This window comes from Ptychodera flava (assembly GCF_041260155.1).
Source record: "Ptychodera flava strain L36383 chromosome 23 unlocalized genomic scaffold, AS_Pfla_20210202 Scaffold_23__1_contigs__length_28996876_pilon, whole genome shotgun sequence".
NCBI classification, from domain to species: domain Eukaryota; kingdom Metazoa; phylum Hemichordata; class Enteropneusta; family Ptychoderidae; genus Ptychodera; species Ptychodera flava.
This window is the reverse complement of record NW_027248277.1, coordinates 10,711,116-10,731,542: the sequence shown is the minus strand read 5'-3', so window position 1 is coordinate 10,731,542 and position 20,427 is coordinate 10,711,116. Positions and strand designations below refer to the sequence as shown.

Sequence of the window (20,427 nt, the reverse complement as noted above, 5' to 3'; positions counted from 1 at the left end):
TCTAACTAAAATAATATATTTTATTTAACGGGGAACGGCAAGAGTGTAAGAGCATGAAGGCATTGAGAGACAAAATCAACGGATGAGAATTCAGTTGTTGATTAAGCAATCGCACTCTTGGAGGGACGTTGATCTTAACGGGTATATCTCACCAAGAAAACATTTTTTTAATTTTTTGTCAGCAAATAATAATACTATTCCAAAGCTAAATGGTGGTGTTTTGTCCTTTTTCCTATTGACAAATAATTCTGGAAATGAAAATGTTTTGGGCTTGATGAAAAAGCCTCCATGAGGAACGAGTCCATTTCTGTGAGTTCATAAGAGTTGTTCGTGAGTGTAGAACGAAGAACCTATACACACAATTGCAGAATGGCATCTATCTCAAGTTCTGTCTCAATTTTGGAAAGTGAAAATCACTTATACGACGAAATTTTGTTTGGAATAATTGATGTAGAGGGTAGCCACTGATGAAGAGTCTAGTGCTACGTTTGAAAATGATACCATCGGAAGTAATGTGAGCGTAGATTTTGTATCTTAGTTCACTCAATGTAAATGACTTCTTAGACCAACTGGCTGCAATTAGAGTAGGTCAACGCAAGCAGTTCACAGTTTCACAATAAATCTAGATCTACCTGCCTGTTCCCTACAAAAGTTATTAGACAAGCATATTACTTTAATCAGGCTTAACTGCCCAAGAAATTTATCGACTGCTTTCCTGCAGTACGTAAATGAAACACCCGAGATTCCAGGCGGACGCCGGTCGCTTGGCTTTTTAGTCTCGGCGCACGGCACCAGTTACAGCTGGCCAAGGCCATCGCGTTGGATCCCCGTATCGAAACATCGAAACATGAACCTACTAGAGTAAATTGCTTTAATGTCATCTCACCATAAACATGACAGTTGATTGATTTTATTCAAATTTCTTCAATTTATTCTGTTTGATGTTTATATGCTCACAAAGTTGGGGCAAGTCTAGTCAGACACCAACGCGCGGCAACGTACGGAAATATTCAGAGCCAATATGGCCGCCAACCCCGTTTTGATTTATTGCCGATAAATTGGCTAATCCCATCCTTGACATCTCTAACTGATTTCTGATTGATTTGTGCTTTTATTGTTTACCCAAACATACGAACTGAAAAGGTTCCAAACCCTGAAACTGACAGGTTGTCGATTGAAAAATGCCGGTTATCTCGTCGGGCCCCTCGGGGCCCTAATGTATGCTGCTAATGTATGCTGCACTCTGGACCTTGCCAAACGGTGAACTTTCAGGGGATTGCTCTCACAGGTTAGCCGCTTCTGACATCATACCACGTGACCAATAATTCTTGACAGGGTGAATTATTCACAACTTTCACAGTGAAAAACACTACTATAGAAATAGTTGCCACAACAAGGTTATGAATTTTTCGAAATAATGAATATTGTTTTATGCAATTCGATTAAGTTAAGACATTAAAATATATATGTGAGATATACACTTTAAGGCTATGCACAAAAGTGAAAAGATTTTCGTATGAAAAGATTTTTTTTCAGTTGAATACGATCTGTTCATGTACAGTCTATAAAGTTGGTGACAGTAATTTCTAGAAAGTTGCGTAAAATACTTATCGGACCTACCTACACCTGACAAAAGATTGTTTTAAAATCAAGGTTCAATGAATGTTATATAGGAAATTGAAAGATTGTTTTATAATCATGGTTCAATGAATGTTATATAGGATATTGCGTATCGCACCATGGTTTATAGATTAACTATTACTATATGTAAATAACATAATATATTTTATAATTCATATTGCTTTTATTTACAAGACTGTTTGTTTCTAAAATTTAATATATGGAATTCCAAAATTAAATGTTGATTGTACCTCAATGTTAGGCATTATTAAGTAAGAGTATTAGGGCCTGAAACTGTTATGTGCAGCAGTTAAGATATTTTTAAGCAACATTGGACATCTGATGGAACCATCTCTCTCGAATGTTAAAGCTTACACTCTGGTTACTTTTTATTGCTATGGAGAGCAAAGTCAAGCTTAGGTAACGGTCTAATTTGAAATAAAATTGATACTACAGAAACAATTTCATCTCGACGTTTGGGCTGTGTAACTTTCGGAAAAGCACTCGAAAAGCACTCGAAATCGTAACCATTATTGGCGTCTTCAAGCTTGACCGAGACTGAAAGCCGCTTTGAAAACATTCTTCACTGCAGGTCCCACATACACTTTATGTATGACGATATATATGTAATCTACATTTTAAATTAAAAGGTAGAACCACTAATTAATTTCCGGCAGTTTTATAGTCAAGCGATATAGTAAAACTGTAAAAGCAGATCGTGTGAAACTTAGCAATCTCACAATTAGTGACGTTAAAAGCTCACCTGCAAGTTACTGTACTTGATATTTTCCCGAGTTGTTTCTTTCGGCTTTTCCCTAATGGTACAAACACAGCATGACGGCATGCTTTATACACTACGCTTGGCAACAACTGAGGGTGTGACTCTTTGTCATTGGTCAAAGGTTAGGAACACTCGTTTCCAATTGGTTGCGTGGTGTACAATTAGGGATACTGGTTGGGTTGTCTTCCAAAGCATGCTATTGTTACGGTGGCGTCAGAAATGTTGACATAGAAATGAATGGAAAACATAACTGAGGCATATGCGTATTTTGTATGATGTATTTCTCACACAAAATTGACGCCTGCAAGTTAACAGAGCTGGGTCAGGCGACAATACACATCAGCGTACTGTCATGAATAAAATTCCTAAGGCAATGTCATTTGCCAGCATTAGGGGTTAGACTACAAAACGCTTATTAAAGGGTGCTTTATGTGCTCGTTGCAATGTATAGAGCTAGCTAGGTCAATAGTGGGCCGGCCGGCCATAAAGTGCCCTTGTCTTTGAAAGGAGACGAGAATAATAGGACGTCACGGTTCCCTTAATTTGCACTGATGAGTAATAAAATGTGACCTTAACCGTACAGACTGTGAACTTAGTCACACTTATTCAAAGCTGTTATTCAGGACAAGTAGAATCTGGCCGATTTAATGATCAATGTTGTCAGACCTGAAAGAAAATGTGAATTTTATAGTACATTTAGGGGAATCTGAATTATACGCACCAATGGGAGATGATTGAACCACTCAAAAAGGAGCGCGAATATGCAACATACAGTAGAGACACTTTTTTGTCCCACTCAGAAAGTTACTCACCCAATTCATCTCTTTGATAGATCCTAAAAGTTGCATCATGGAAATTAGAGCGCGCAGCTGGTCATCTATATTAACAAGAAGTATTTCATAATTCAACGTCCTTCCTACTTAAATCGAGCCATGTTATTGAAATTTTCAAAATGTTTATCAATGCCCCGCGCTAAATGTGACTCAAGTTCAGATCTGATAAATGAAAGGTGTATAATTATGCCTTCAGAGCTATTTTCAACACTGTAGTCCTGGCACAGTCTGTACGGTTAAGGTCACTGCACATGTTATTACTCATCAGTGCAAATTAAGGGAACCGTGACGTCCTATTATCCTGTTCTCCTTTCAAAGATAAGAACAATTTATGGCCGGCCGGCCCACTATTGACCTAGCTATCTCTTTACATAGCAACGAGCACATAAAGCGCCATTTAATGAGCGTTTTGTCCTCTAACCCCTTATACAGGCAAACGTCTACGTACACTCAGAATAGAAAAAGTCAGTTTATTGTTTGTGAAGGTTGATGTCAATCACTTGATGTTATCCATCGCGAGTCTCCAGGTGCTTCTGAAGTTTATAACGTTGGCAGTGATGGGCCACACGTTTATAATCTACGTTTTGGTCAATTTGCACTTTTTAGTTTTTCTTGCCCTTTTCTGGCGCTCTAAGGCAAACACAGGCGAAAATACATGCGTTGGTCAGAGTCAAATACTCCAATGAGCAATTATTATAAAAACAATTAAAATGTGAATATTTTGATTGACAATATCATCGTCTCCTGAAGCAATTGACATTGAATGGAAATATACTGAGGAAGACATTGGCGATGAGGTAAAAGAACAAATTTAAACAACAGAGATTTAAAGTTCACATAATTTAAATAATTTCCGCGAAATTCGATAGAACAATTCAGCCTTGTCACAGTAAAAGAAGGCATTTAAACCAAATCATATTGATTTTGGAATCGTGTAATAAACATATTATTGATGACACAAATTTCAAATTGTCATTTCAACAAGATTGAGTTGACTTTCTGCTTTCCCTCAGTAGGAATGTAATTGCGAGTATACAAATCAATCTTCAAACGACCGTCAACACCATGACAGATACAGAACACAAGTAAATCATACCATACAAATTCCCTTTCAGGAGCACAGTGTCATCGAGTCAAAGGTGTCAAGTACTGGTTGTTCGGCGACAGAGCGCTTATAAATATTAAAAAGCAAAGGCATCACCTTGACCTGACAAAGTACTTTGTGTTTGGCCTTTTCTTATTGTTGAACAGGGGGTGTTGAAATACGGACAATGACATAGCCTTAGGGAATTTTATGCAGGGCAATGTACTGATGTGTATTGTCGGCTGACCAAACTCTATTAACTTGCAGGCGTCGATGTTGTGTGAAAAAACATCATAAAAATAAGCATATGCCTCAGTTATGTTTTCCGTTCATTTATCATGTCAACATTTCTGACGCCACTGTAACATAACCCTGGGCTCTTAAGGTCTGAAAGACAGGGAGCGGTTGATTGGGTCTCCACAACATACACTTCGCTTTCATGCTGAGATTATAGCTCTGATAAAACTTTTACTACCCGACTTTGCTATTATCGATCGTTATACTGATATACTGGTAAACAGCGTGTATATGTTTAAACGGGGTCAATTTGTGATCAAGGGTGCATAATGTTTGAAAAAAGGTGAACACTGACAAGCTAGGTCAAATCACACAGGTCATTTTGATAGCACTATTGTAAAAGATTGGTTTTCATGTCACATTAATATTTCAGATGAAATACCCAACTGTTCTTGTCGATAATATTCATTGCCAATCGTGATATTAACATACTTTGCTTGCATAAACAATACTTCATATGTTTCAAAACACAAATACTAGGTACATTAATTATCTTTGATATCATTTTCAATGCGAAGAGTATATCTATTAGTCGAGTAGGTGTTGATAACCACTCTAGCAAAGCATTCCAGGTTTTGTGATTTCATTTTGAACACCTGGTTTCTCCATAAAATCTATGTAGAAGTTCACCTACTTGCCTTTTTTTGTCAGTCAAAGAACGTCAGTCTGGGCACGTGCTTCACATAAATATTTCCCTTTGCCCTACACCCTCTCTTAAAAAGCTTGAATACTTTGACCTTACCGGTCCAATGAAAAAGAGTGTATGACTGACAAAAGAACATGACTATCAGTCAACAGCTTGTGACCTAATTTGTCATTTAGGTTGAATCTTAGTCGTGTCTTATTGTTCAGCTAGGCCCCAGAGGAAAGTCATTTAGTTTAATGAAGCTTAGTCGTCCCTGATTGTGGAACCAGGCTAGGCTACAGAGTAATAGTATATTGATATTTGCAACACACCCGCCGGATTTTGAATCTAGGTTATGTTAAATCCAGTTGCTGATTTTAATGCACATCAATCTCCATGCTAAATCAATCCACAGTTTCAAGGCTACTCATAGAGAAGCGTGGGAAACTTACACTATTGGAATCTCAGTGTTTCTACAGGCGAGTCGGAGATTTGCGATAGGAACAGGATCTGAACATAAACTCGTGGAATAACAACCAGCATGGGGCGTACGAACACTATCAATGGTTCCTGGAATCCTTCGGCAAAAGGTAACTATTATTGATAGTTCATTTTGTGAAACACGCCACAACTACATTGTGATCAAATAACAGTATTTATTGCAAACGAAAGGAAACCAACGGAGAACTGCTTGTACATTTAACAAATGTAAAAAACATCTCTCAAAACTACGCTAAAGAACAAACTAAATAACACTAACACTACAAATTTGGCCAGGGCCCCTTCGGTAAGGCAATTGGAGTAAAAAGGGGCAGTTGATGACCCAGAGCTAATATCAGGCAACTGCCCAAAGATTGGATCCCGAGGAATGGGGTCAGGATGGAATCCAATGCCCAAGCGAGGAAATAATGGCCAAAGTGACCGAAGAAATAGGAAACGCGTGGATAATCTATTATATTTTCCCGCTCGAAGTTCAAGCAAGACTGTGCAATAAATTGTTTACACTATGAAGTGGTAAGTAAACTTACATATAATGTAGTATTTTGTACCGTTTGTGTAAAGGTTTGGGGATTTTGACTAGTCGAGGACGTTAACGGCAAGATCAAGTTAAATAAAGTTTGATAACCCGGCTGTCATGCGAAAAACGTCTTTACCAAAAAGAACAATATTCAACATTGTAATAAAGCATCGCTTATGTCCGAGATTGAAATTAATTGCTATGAAAGTCAATTTGTTTAAAGTTTTCACAGTATTGACTTGTTATAACCGTAACCTAAGAACGGCAGGCGCAGGCTATTTGTTAAGATCTGTTCATTTTAATCTATTCACGTATACTTTTTGTCCCTTTATCGCTCTCAAAGCCTTTTCTGCATACATGAAAAAGTGTCTTTATTGTCACATTAAAGGCACGCAAAAGGCACAAATTCACACTTATCTAGCACTCAACTTCAAACTCACACCAATTTTGGTGCTCGGGAGAAATATTTATGAATTTACAAGTCCAAAGTTTTTATCGACGAGGCGATTCTCTGTTAATGTCTGCATCTCATGCCTGCCGTTAATTAACGTCATAGTTTTGGTACTCAATATACCTGCATTAACTGCATATGAATACTGGTGTAAGTAAGGTTTAAAATCAAATCTTAAATTCAGTCTTATTTGTGATTATTTCAGAACATTTTATTTGCAAGGTCATCGTGTGCTTACTCTAAAAGTCTCAACTTTCGCTAATTAAGATATTCACATTGTTGACATTAACAGTTAAAGCGATGAAATTCGTTTCTTCGCTTCGATAAAGTGTGTATGTGCGATGTATGATAGTGAGCATGCGTGCGTGAGTGCTTCACGAACTCTACAACGTGTTGAAAGGTCTCAGTCAGAAAAATGTAACAACTTAGCCAGCTATTGAACCACTCTTTTTTGGGAGTGGAGATTTAGCTGACTGGTTCTGTCTCAGGCCTCTCAGCTAGGCGACTGATGCCGTATGTTGTGGGTTCGAATCCGATTGAAAACTATCCGTATATTACATGAGACGTCAACTTTAAGCTGTGAATTGAAAAGCAAGATTGCATGTCCGGGAAATGAAATCAAGAAGTGTAAAGGTCCGCTGGCCTTGGGGACTCTGCAGTGTGACGAGTTATATTAGCACAATGTGAAGGTGACTTGGTATATATACAGTATTTCTATATTATATACAGTATTTCTATATTACGCCTTTATATCAACCAACCAACCAACAACCGACCATCACTCACCATCACTGGCCCCTATTCAAGTGACGTATTTGGTTGCATATCGAACAGAGTGAATGTTTACAATAGCTACCATCGTTACTTAGACACCGCGCGATCATATAATTATGGTGATTGCAAGCCCATCCTCTTCTAGCAGTTAATTCCAGAACAGTTGATATTTTCCCTTGAACCCTCACATGAGTCAGTTTTAGAATTGTCAGTACGGTTTTCAAAGTTCAGAAAGCGTTTTGGGTCATCAGTGTCGATAGAATAGTGCTGGGATAAGAGTTTAAGAAAGTTAATCACCTAAAGAAATCTATTTTAATTATTTTCGAAATCTTCATGTAAAAGAATCGGAATTAACACACAAAGATATTTAACCATTAACGATAGAAAGTTTGGTCATTAGAACTTTTGAAAGTTATGGCAACAGGTGAAAAATAAACAACGGTAGTCTTTATGTCGAACCCCTACGTTGAAACGAACACCTTTATAACTGCGTCCCTTGAATCTAGGGAAACTAATCTTCTATTCTATTCCAAATCCAAAACCTTCTACGAAACAGCGAACCTCTCTGTTTTCCTCATCGTTGCCACCTAATCATGGTCGTTCAAAACTCAGTGAGACAATGCGTTAAGGTGAATTGTGCATCGGAATAGAAGTTTAAATCTGTAAAATCTGTTATTAATAAACCGAATATCTGGACTAGGGCAAACAAAACAACTCTCTGTAACCAGCTCGTAAATTGATTTAGTGGCTTGAATAAGCGATCAGCCGCTGGCAAATATTAATTCAATGACAACGGTGCTTCAATGAACTCGTCGTTCCGACAGGACTCTCAAATACTGTAGACGACTATTAACGTGGCGCTGCACATAAGATAGAAACCAAAACGAGTTTCAAGTCTCAGTATAAATTAATAAGAATTGACAAAATCTCAAGAGCAGCGCAAAAGATTTGGATTTTTTTTGGTCATCCCTATTTGAGTGACCTCGACTTTGTACTTCGCTTTATCAACATGTAATTTTGGATCGTCAGAACCACAGCAACTGCCACAGGGGTTAAACTAGATAGCCCTATATATAACTAGGTCATGTCGTCAACGTTGCTCGAGGCAAGAGACAACGCGTTTTATATGACGTTTGACACGCGGGATGTTTACTTCGTACAGTAGCAGTTTGAATTTAGACTCAAGATATCTACTACTCAGCTCTGTAGCTACGTAGTAAATACGTTCATATCATTTTCTGCTCACGTTGAATATTTGACTAGATTTATTAGACCACTCACTTTCGTTCAAACAATGACCATCAAGTACTTGCTGAACTGCAATGACACAAACGTTCAGGTATCACTTCAAAAAACTCGATGGGCACCAACAATAGCGTCGCTAAAAACTATTCATTCAATGTGCATTGAGTGAACAGGACGTTTCGGGGAATACCTATTAGAACAGTCTTTAGCTTTCCACGTTTTAACATAGTTTGAAAATTTGCCCCAGCGAGACAAATTTCTTTGTGGATATTGTGAAATGTTGTCTGTACAATCTGCTTGCCAGTTGCACAAATAAAGTTTATATCGATATGCATATTTAAGAGGGCGCTGCACCCAACACAGCGTATTTTGAAAAAAATGCATTTTAATTTTGCTAATCAGTTTTCTAAAAACTTTTTGAGTGTTATCCTTTCAACTAATGTCATTTTAAAAATAATTTTAAAATAAAATAGTCGTTTTTTTCCAAATGTACTGTTGTTTCAAGTTAAATATTATTTAGTTAGAAAAAGTACCAAGATTTTTACCCAACTAATTTTTATCCCTAATACCGAAATTGAGGTTTTTTACTCCCAAATATACACCCCTTCGTTCTTTGACTAAACTATTGTTGCCCTGTAATCTTTAGATTCTCTGCTTTTCGAATAGTATATGGGGGTTTCCTCATCATCTTAGATGAGAAAAAATACTTTGAAACAACTCTGTTGGCAAAATAAAGCTCAAACTTATAGAGAAGTGTAAAAGTACAATTTTCCTGTAGTATTGATAAATAAAAAGTAAAATTATCTAATACGTTAGGTATCTAAGTAACAAACTTTAGAGTTACGGTCTATTTTCTCCATTGTTTGTTCACGTTCTTAAGACTGCTTTGGTAGGCAAGCTTTTATTGGTGTTGCTGGCTATGATTTATTTGTCTTTGAAATTCACAAGTCTAATTTATTTTTGACGCTTCTAAAACAGAGAGAGAGAGAGAGAGAGAGAGAGAGAGAGAGAGAGAGAGAGAGAGAGAGAGAGAGAGAGAGAGAGAGAGAGAGAGAGAGAGAGAGGAGAGAGAGAGAGAGAGAGAGAGAGAGAGAGAGAGAGAGGCAGACAGACAGGCAGAGACAGACAGACAGACAGACAGACAGACAGACAGACAGAGGGAGACAGACAGACAGACCGATAAAGAAGTATACACATTTATGCAGGCAGACAGACAGACATACAAAATCGGTGGGCAAGTTTAGATACTACATTCCAATTTAACTCAAAAATCTAGCTTTCTACAGGCGACATGCCGACCATTTCATCGAATGCAAGACGGTATAAGTTTAAGGTGGTCACAAATATAGACAGGAACTGAACACACAAACTGTACACACAAAACACAGTGAGAAATCCTGAAGATATCGAGTTTTTAACTTGTTGAACTGTAATGACACAATTGCTCATGGTTCACTTCAACGAACTCGATATGCACCAACAATAGCGTCACTTAAACTATTCATTCACAGTGCAGTGAGTAAGCAGGACGATTCGGGTCAATACGTATTAGAACCGCCGGCAGAAATAATTTTGAGTCTCATCGAGACAAAGTTCTTTGAGGATATTGTCAAATGTTGTCAGTACAATCTGCTTCTAGTTGTACAATCAACTTTAAAAACGATATGCATGTTTAATGTGAAGTATAAAATTACCTCTTTTCCCGTAGTAATTGGCAAATTAAGAAAGTAATATTAATATAATATGTTAGGTATCTTTTAAATAAACTGTCGGGTTACGGATTGTTATTTCCATTGTTCGTTCAAGTCTTTAAATCTTCTCTGGTAGGTGTTGCTGGCTTTGATGTACTTCTCTTTTGAAATTCATGTCTAATTAAGTTTTCTTTCTAAACAAACGGGCACACTGATTGGTAAAAGTAGACCAATGATGATATAAAATCCTGATTGCAAGGGTAATGCAATATGAGAGAGAGAGAGACAGACAGAGAAAAAATAGACATGTAGTCTCACAGACACACAGGCACACAGAGAGACAGACAGAGAAACAGACAGAAAGAGAAAAAACACAAACGGACATACGGGATGACATATAAAAAAGTATACACTTATATACAGGCAGACAGTCAGACGCACAGAATCGATGGGCAAGAAACGACATTCCACTGTAATGGACATATCTAACTTTCTACAGACGAGATGTAGACCATTCTATCGAATGAAATGTGATAGAAGTTTCAAGGGGTCACATAATCTTACATAGTCCGGAAGTGAATTACCTAGTGTACACACTGGAAACAGAGAGAAATCCTGAAGATATCCCTTGTTTTGTCTTGTACTATGAAGATCATAAGGAGTATACTCAAGGCCTGGGTGTGTGACGGAATACTGCAAATAAATCCTTGTAAAACAAATACCCGAAATAATTCTTAACAAATTTAGCAGCGTTTGCATTATCGATCAGTGTACAACCGCCAGCAACGGATTTAAAGAGCAAGCAAGTGCATTATCTGTTGAATCATTAGATTTTTTTCAGTTAATGGAAAATGTAACGCGGTATTTCATAGCGACCTCACCTCGGCTCTCCCTATTTGCTATGTTCTCATTTGAGTCTGAATACCTTTCTGTGCCAGGTTTGTGTCTTTCCTCCGACTCGCTGAGTATTTTATTAATCCGTGCGTCTGTATGTCTGTCTGTCTTTCTGTCTTGCTCTTGACCTCTCTTTTTTCCCACCTCTTTACTTTGTTCACCAGTTCTCTGACTCTTCCATCCCAACATGTCTACCATTTGTATCGCTACAAGTGTCTGTCTGTCTCCCTTTTCTGTCCATCTGTCTATTTATCTAGCTGTGTCTGTCTATCTGGCTGTCTGTTACTTTTGTGTCTGTTTTTTTCTTTCTGCATGTCTGACGTTGTCTGTCTCTGTCTCTGTGTCCTTCTCTGTCTGTTTCACACACCCTCTCCCCTCCTTGCTCATACTGCAATACAGCTTATAACGTTTATATTTCAAGTTCATATATAATAAGAAACTCATACAGCTACATGTCAAAAATAGAAAGACGTAACTTCTGGTTTAATTATAGTATTTTCTTATATTCTTGTTTTTTTTATCCCCTCAAAATGTAATCAAACATAAAGTATTTCGTATAGGTCACAAAAGTGCCATCCTCATTAATATTTATGACGATTTCTTTTTTAACTTGAATAGATATAACTCTCAAGCTGATACGATGAATCTCCATGCGAATGGAATATCAAAATGAGGAAATTATCACTAAAAGGGCCTGACCTTAGCAAACAGATCAAAACCGAAAATCCATACCAATGACGACCTCTCCGTCGATTTTTATAAACCAAATGCGTCCTGGTGGTATGCTTTATGAATTGCACAGATCATACTTAATGAAGAACAGTTTTACATGCCACTTGTCCAGACATCATCTCATCATTAGTGTAGTGGATTATTCCTTAAGATTTGAACCATATTCTTACAGCCTAGCATAGGTGTGCTTGAATAAAGATGTCCTATAGCGAAGTCTACTCGTAGAAGTATGTGATTGTTGGGGCTCTCTTGTCCAAATTTTACTATAATGCCAGCAGAGTAAAGTCAACAACGTGTAATATCACCCTACGATTGTTATGAATTTTGGCTTTTGAATTTAGTTATGACAATCGCAACCACTTTGACCGATAGAAGCCATAAAATTATTGCACTGTGGTTTTGTCGGCCAGAGCTACTAACCGTGTACGGATATAGTCAACTGTATCCGTTACACACTGCAGAACTTTTTGAAGCAAAGGCTAGACTGCGCATATGCCAAATTGTCAGCAGAATATCATATATAAAATATCATAGACTCTTCAATAAAATAATTTTTGATGAAAAGAACAAAACGAGAGATTTCGTTACCTAATGATATGTTATTTGGTCTGACAATTTCGCAGCAAATAATGTTCATATTTGAAAGTTAATCTCAGAAGTGTCAACTTTAACGGAGTTTAAGTCAATACAGCCGACTGTTTGATCACACTGAGATAGCGCCTTGGATTTCTCATTACACCAACACACTAAAATTAATTATAGTATTTTCTTATATTCTTGGTTTTTTTTTATCCCCTCAAAATGTAATCAAACATAAATGTGTGTATCCGGATAATCAACGACTGAATCAATCAAAGTCTTAAAAGCATGAACATGTTTTTATCTCGTAGCGGTAGTCAGGCAAGAATTGTCCGGTGTTGCTAGGTATCATCTGATAAACCTGTCAGCAATGTTTGTCGCTCGCCCTAAAAGTGCTTTCCCAGGGCGCGACCGACACTCATAAACATTTCAATGAGAACTCAAAGAATGCTCAATTGTATTGTTGCAATTCCACGGTCACCAACGTAAAATATGTCTTTTTCATCGTTGAATGTTTCAGAGCTACGTTCAGTGAGGTTTAGTCAAGCAAGTTTCCAGATTGATCATAGCCAGTCACACAGAATGGTATTTCGAAGTCACATGACCTTTGAGTTTTATATTAAATTATCATAATAAGCTCAGCTGAAAACAGTGAAAGTTTATTGCAAACTGTTTTAATTTATAGGCGAGATATTTTGCAAAATACTATTAGTTAGTGTATGTAAACAGACACATCATTTATCTGTAAATTACTGTTTTTAATGTACATATAAAAGCAGCTTCAAATATCAAAAAAAAAATCTTCTTTAGTAGATGTGAACTATATTGGAAAATGAATAGATTCATGTTAAGTCTCTTCCGTGATTATCCTATTAGACTCTGAGAGCATTGTCACTGAGATTGCCTCTCGCCCAGTAAGCGATCATTGTTTTGATACTTAAATTTGTCTACGATGTGCGATAGCGGGTGCATTAGTGCAAGTGCTTCATGAACTCTACAGCGTGTTGATCGAACGATTTTGTCTGAGATGACTGGTCGCTAGATGACTGAGTTTCGTATATTGTGAGTTCAAACCGATCAAAATTTTACTTAAGTTTAAACTTTACGACAGTGGCCCTCAAGATTATTACAACGTGTGGCATTGTGACACTACCTAAACGTGTATGAATCAGCGTCATCAGCGCCATCAACTTAACATATAATGCTATCTGTTAATAGCTTTAATGTCTCATTTTCGCTGAAGAGTAATTGAGCAAAAACGGGTATATCACAAGGCAAATTACGTTATATTACAAAATTACAATAGGTTCCTGTCTGGTATCACCAGACATGGTCCTCAGCAATATTTGTTATAAAGAGTAAACAGTACTCTCCAAGGACGAATGAATGTGAAACTCTGTTGTAACCTGACAAATTTTACTCCGCAATATGTAATAGTTATTCATTTGTTGATGCGATGAAAGACATGGTTCCAAACAACATTGCATGTTTGTTAACCAGAGATCATACAATATTACATGTTTGTTAACCAGATATCGTCCGTGTGTAAACAAATTTCCTACAGCATAAAGTCACAGAGACGGTTCATCGAATGCACTTTTTATGTGAAAAGGAGAAATCTTATCAAAAGAAACCAATTATCAATAGTTCTGAAACAGAGCACAATCTGATTTAAACGTATACTATGGATGCAGCATATAACCAACAGCCTGCCTGGAAATATTTGACACGGCGGCGTTGTACGAATATCGAGAACATTATTTGAATTTCCACTCATAAAATCATGGAAACTTTCCGAGACATGTTTTTAATTTATTCAGACAGAAGAGTGCAAGAGTTTGTTGAGGAGAACAACGGTGTAAAACAGTTCAAGATCAAAGACTAAGACAGAAGAGAAAATCAACCTGAAAACAAAAACCAACAGTCACCTAAACATTTCACAGGCTTGTTCGCATGTTTACTCCCGGAAGTGTATGGAACGAAGTGGCCATCTTTTGGCAATCTGTTTTCTCCTAAAGCATGTAAATTGCCGGTGTAACACAAAATATATTGTTTGTCCTAGTTAAGAAGTAAAGATCGTACATTATCAGTGATACTTGCAAATAAGAGTAGAGATTAGACAGGAAGACTTATCTGTATTACGACATTTTTGGTCCAAGCGTTCAAAGCAGATGATTAATTATACCCTGACCGAGAAAATAGCCTTGCTGACTTGACAAATGATATCCTGCGGCTTTGAGATGCAAACATATTACCGTCGCTAGACAACAGTCACGTGCTTCAAACCAACTAAATTGATTTGTCAAAACCTCTAACAATGCGAGAGACTTGTTTGTTGTGACGTTGCCAGACAACTATGCATAAGCCTGCAAAGATAGACCAATGAAGTTTGTAAAAATAAAGTATGCCTAGCCTTCCTTTGACTGGATCTTCCAATCGCTGTAATTTTTCGCTAAGAAAACAATATAGACCATTTTATTATAAGGGGTAAACTACAGAGATCATCCATATCGCAGCACCCTAATCTTCAACATCTACTCCAATAGTGACGGGGCTAGACATTTTCGTTTGAGAAATGGAGTGAGTAGTAGCATTGGCTTGTGAAGGTATTGCTATTTTACTTGGTATAACTTCTTTTTCATCATCAATAGCATACACGTCTAATGTATAACGAATGTTTTTCCCCAATCTACCAGACACTTCAAGTCAGCACTGGTACTTGCGTTTCTTTTCGGCTGGTTGACGTTTGTAACTGCTCAAGGTAAGCAACTGGAGTCATCGTTTTCTTCCTTGAACGTTGAGTTAAATCGACGTCGGACGCAAAAGCTTACACTAATAACCAACTCTATGAACAAATATTGTTAAAGAATCATACATAAATTATGGTTGCGCACTCCCTGCGCCATTGGATAACAGCATCGATATTCTGATGTTATTGTTGCTTGTAAGTTTTAAGATTATCGTCGAAATTTGGATGAGTGGACAATTACAGCGCTGCGTTTCTTACTTGCCCTTCTATTACAGACGTATTAGCTACAACATTCACCGTGGACACACCAAGTGGTGTTACATACAGCGTGAATGGTGACGTCACCATAACATTTGACCTTGTCGTCACCGAAAACAATGCTGGCACAGGCAGTCTCACAGATATAAATCTGTATTTTTCGAATAATGCTGAATATGAAAGTGCCACGGTAAAGTCTACACCTGCTGTGAGAGCATCAAAACCGCCGAGTGGATCACCGGAATCAATCACCCAAAATACCGCTGCCACCGTATCTGATGCGGAAGCTACCTTAAGGCCAGATGAAGCTCAATGCAGTCAGTACACACACCTGTGTGCTGTGATTACAAGCAATGACGTAGATGGTAACAGCAACGACGACGACAAATGTTTGGCCTTAACAGCTCCACGGCTGGCGTTATTGACTGTACAGGTATCGTTGATATATTTATTTCACTCGAAATGCATATTTGCTCAAAAACTATTTACCTGCACTGATCATAATATTTCGATATTCTTCGAAAAATACACCCATGAGTATCAAAATAGGGAAATTCAAATGGTAAATGTAAACTGTGAGTATCACAGAAAATTCTATCAAATTGAACATAACTTCAAGGTCGACTTGTAATTATCACAAGTATGTTAAGGCATGGGTCAAAGCAGAAAACACACCGGATTCTATTATTTCAAGGGATATGGTCAGAATTTTCCAAAATTTGGTTTGCTAATTTGTGCTATTATACTTCAAAAGACAGACAGAATATTGAAAATGTTGGCAGACATGGCAACGCGACTGAAAATTGTCATTTCCCGCCACAATTCAAATATGGAAAAAAAAATAATTTTCAACTTGTTAGCTCAAACTTTTTGCCTGTTTTTTTTCTGCATATTCCGAAAAGGCAATTATCACCATTAACCTGAATAAAATAATTTTACATATGTGTGAAGTATTTAAAAAATTTCCGTGAAATGTAGATCTTGCTTAATTTTTTAGGTTTTTTGGAGAAAACAATTTTGAAACGTCAAGAATTTTGAATTATTCAGTGGTTATTGTATGCGCTTCATGCTACCTTATATCTACTAACGATTTTATTTGAAGAAAATTTTGCCTTTAAGTTTAATTATTTTATTATATCCCATGTGTGATTTTGGCGAGAAAATATAGGCTATTAGTCACGTGACCCAATCAAAATCTAGATTTGCAAAAAAATTCGTTTATACATACTGAGAAATATATTTTAACAACGTTAAGGTGATTTCGATGGGAACTACCCTGAAATGTTAAAAGTCTCACACAAATTCCTTAACATGCCTTCATAAGAGTAACATGCATTAAATGCGCACTTAGGAGACAGTAATACATTTGCAATGTACAATCTATCGTCAATTTAACATCATACCTGACCTGTTGTACCGATGTTCTTCTTCTTTTAGTTGCTACAACAGCCGCAGCGGGTTCAACAGAAGGCACAGACACAACAACGGAAATTACAACTGCGTGTGAGTAATAGTATGCGATATGCACTGAAATTTGAATTTGTTTGTTTGGTTGGTCGGTTGTTTGGTTGGTTGTTTGTTTGGTTGGTTGTTTGTTTGGTTGGTGGTGGTTGGTTGGTTGAGAGAGGAGAGTGAGAGAGAGAGAGAGAGAGAGAGAGAGAGGAGAGAGAGAGAGAGAGAGAGAGAGAGAGAGAGAGAGAGAGAGAGAGAGAGAGTTACAGTTGTCATTCTATTATTTCTATCATCAATTCTTTCTTTTTTATTATTGTGGGTTTTTTTTATTTCAGCCGTTGAAAGTGGTATTTTCTCAAAGAACATGAATTTGGGAGTCATGTCCGTCGTCGTCCTCACCACTGTATCCTTATTGTCATTTTGAAAGATTGAAAAAAGGTGAGTTTCTATCTATCTCATTTCACCGGAAACAAAGAGAGTGAAAGACTGACCCGTCGAGGTTAGATATTTTGTGTGATCAGTGTTGACTTCCATGGAAAGCAAATAGGGTTTTTATTGATGTATCAATGGTTGTTATGATTTTAGTTGGTTTCTCATTGATTGTCATCTCGGATGATTAACGTTCGGCTCTGTAAATTTCAAATTTTAGTTGTAAATTTCGCCAACTGCTACAGCATCCTTCCAATTTGAAATACAAATTGAAGTAAAGACACTATTTGTAGTTAATATTAATCTATCATCTCAAAAGAGACACCGAAACAACGCTCATTTAGTAATCACCTATCTTTGGCGACAATTCGGCCGTAAATAATTCTGCGGTTATGTTTAAGTTTCAGTATTCCTGGAAAAATATGCTTATCATTAAATTGTATTTATAAAATCATAATATTTATGGTTTTCCTTTTATTTTATTCCAGATCTCAAACTCTCATAATCTTTGTCCCAGGAGTGAAATCAAAGAGCAACACGTCGCCGACGTCTTAAATGCATTTGAGATATGCTTGTGATATTCAGGTTCATGAAAACTAATGCCAGTCGTTGAACAAATTATTCGTTGGAAATCGTTTCGGAAGTAGAGTTGATCTATTGAGGTTGTACCTACAAATAAATATTCTTTCTGAATCTGTTATTAACTAAATGAGTGCTTGCAGAACAATTTATCTTCCTTAAAAAACAACAACTAGATCCATTTTCGAAGGTTGCAAATTCAGTTGGTCTACACTGAAGTTTCAGTTTACAACATATTCGTTTCATAAGAAATAAGTAATTTCCTCTTCAGATGATTCATAATATGAACTGCCCTAAATTGCCCCCTTTCCTTGTGACGTGTTCCTCTTTGATGCAATATGTACCCGTAGTCCCTTTTGGACTTTTCCATTTTAACTGTTATAATTGTGTTTTTCCGTGGTCACCAGGGACAACGAATTTTTCAGAGGCATTGGTACTAGTATTTTAGGTGGCTCAATGACAGCTAGTGTCAGTTTATGACGATGCTATGGATGACGTCAAACGAAAGCACACCACTGCCAAGGCACATATTTTTGATAATTTTGAAAACGTTGGAGTGAGTTTCGTTTGTTGAAAGAATCCGTATTCGAGACTGACGCTAAGCAGATATAAATCTTGACTCTTTACGACAGCTAGCGAGGTATTTGTATTCTACCAGGCGGCAACTGCTATCGAGAATACATTTCATGTCTGCATTCTTGCTTTGTGCGATAACGGTTGATTTCAGCTTATGCGTATTATCTTACGCAACCTTTGATGATCATAAATTTGTATTTTATCCTTATGATGTCAGAATTCCTAAGCCACGTTCTATATTATGCCTGGATATTGTGTTGTCTCTTCTGAATAAGAATGATGTATTTACAATATTTTGAAGGCTAAATTCAAGTTACCTGTAGCTCTGCGAGTCCGCCTTAACGTATTATTATAATTTTTTTCATGTTGGTGATCATGGATCGAATGTACAACACAGATGTGAACTATGTAATTAAAAGCCCTTAAGCATGTTGCTTTTTTATCTTGAATAAAAATAAACTAATTTCTGAAAATTGATAGCTTGAGAACTTTCTTTGTGTTCATATGATGAGAAAAATGGTTGTCTTTGTGTATATATTGCAAGATCGGAGGTGCAAACTTTTATAGTCTACCCGCTCGCTACGTGTCGAAGTGTTGCAAGTGTAGCGAGCACTGGAAAAAATAAGTGTAATTACAGCGAAATATATCAATGCTCAGTGCGTTTAAGTCGGGACTATTTTCACGTATAGTGTCTCGTATGCAAGATTGCGATTTTTCCATCGGTTGATATATCATGAATAATTATTGTTTTATAAGGCAAAGAAAGTTGAAGATTAGTAAAAGAGAGAGGGTCGCTAGAACTTGCCTTAAAGGTTGCCAGGGACCTATACGAACGATATAAACACTATATCTAGGGTACGTTGACGATTGATGAAAGTGTAAACGTGTTAATTTTCAAGATATGTTGACGAGATGTTTTTACTCAGATCAGTTTTTACTCGCCAGAGAGACAGCTTTGGCGTTGCGTAGTAAACAACGTGTAGCGAAGTGTAACGAAGTCTAGAAGTAAAATTTTGTGAAAATTGGAGAAGGGGGTGTTGCGAACGTTACAAATTGTAGCGAGGTACTGCAAAGTGTGAGAAGACCACTTTTTAAGTTTAACCGAATCTAGCTTTTTTAAAATTGGAGAGAGAGAGGGGTTTAAGAGTTTAGCTGCTTTTGTCTGATGTGCATCACAACAAAAGGTAGTCTCTGCTTTAAATCTCACTTCATTTCTATCGTGCTCGATCGTCTGTACGGAGAGAGACAGTGATGTTGTTCGTTTACACCGAGAGTTTCCATGTCAACAGGTATTGCACGCGGGCCATCGCTACTATGTAAATTTGTTTTCATGTAGATATCACAATAGCAAACAGACGACAAAGTTAAGGGAGTTCATACGCTACTGCACCAAAAAGACTGCAGTCTTATAGTATTCATTGTAAGAGCGTGCCAGGGAGTTAATCTGCACCAAATAACTTCAGTCTCATAATATGCATTGTACGAGCGTGCCAGGGAGTTTATTTGCACCAAACAGACTTCAGTCTTATAGTATTCATTGTACGAGCGTGCCAGGGAATTAATCTGCACCAAATGACTTCAGTCTTATAGTATTCATTGTAAGAGCGTACCAGGGCGTTTATTTGCACCAAACGACTTCAATCATATAATATGCCGAGCAATTAACACTGTTACAGACGTACGAAATGGAGGGCCGTGGAGAGTGATATCGTTCAATGCTGAAGTCTGTTGGGTTTTCACTATCTGGACGTGGCCCAGCA

The 20,427-nt window shown here is 37.3% G+C and overlaps 2 protein-coding genes across 2 annotated transcripts in view; one reads left to right on the top strand and one right to left on the bottom strand.

The window, feature by feature from the left end:
- Positions 1 to 20,427, bottom strand: part of LOC139124222 (uncharacterized) — a 104,519-nt gene that overhangs the window by 21,637 nt on the left and 62,455 nt on the right. The window lies entirely within an intron of this gene.
- LOC139123753 (uncharacterized) lies at positions 15,083 to 17,266 on the top strand. Its single transcript, XM_070689907.1, has 4 exons — positions 15,083 to 15,204; positions 15,321 to 15,385; positions 15,649 to 16,064; positions 17,069 to 17,266. The coding sequence occupies exons 1-4, from the start codon at positions 15,200 to 15,202 to the stop codon at positions 17,264 to 17,266; spliced, it is 684 nt and encodes a 227-aa protein (XP_070546008.1). The 5' UTR covers positions 15,083 to 15,199.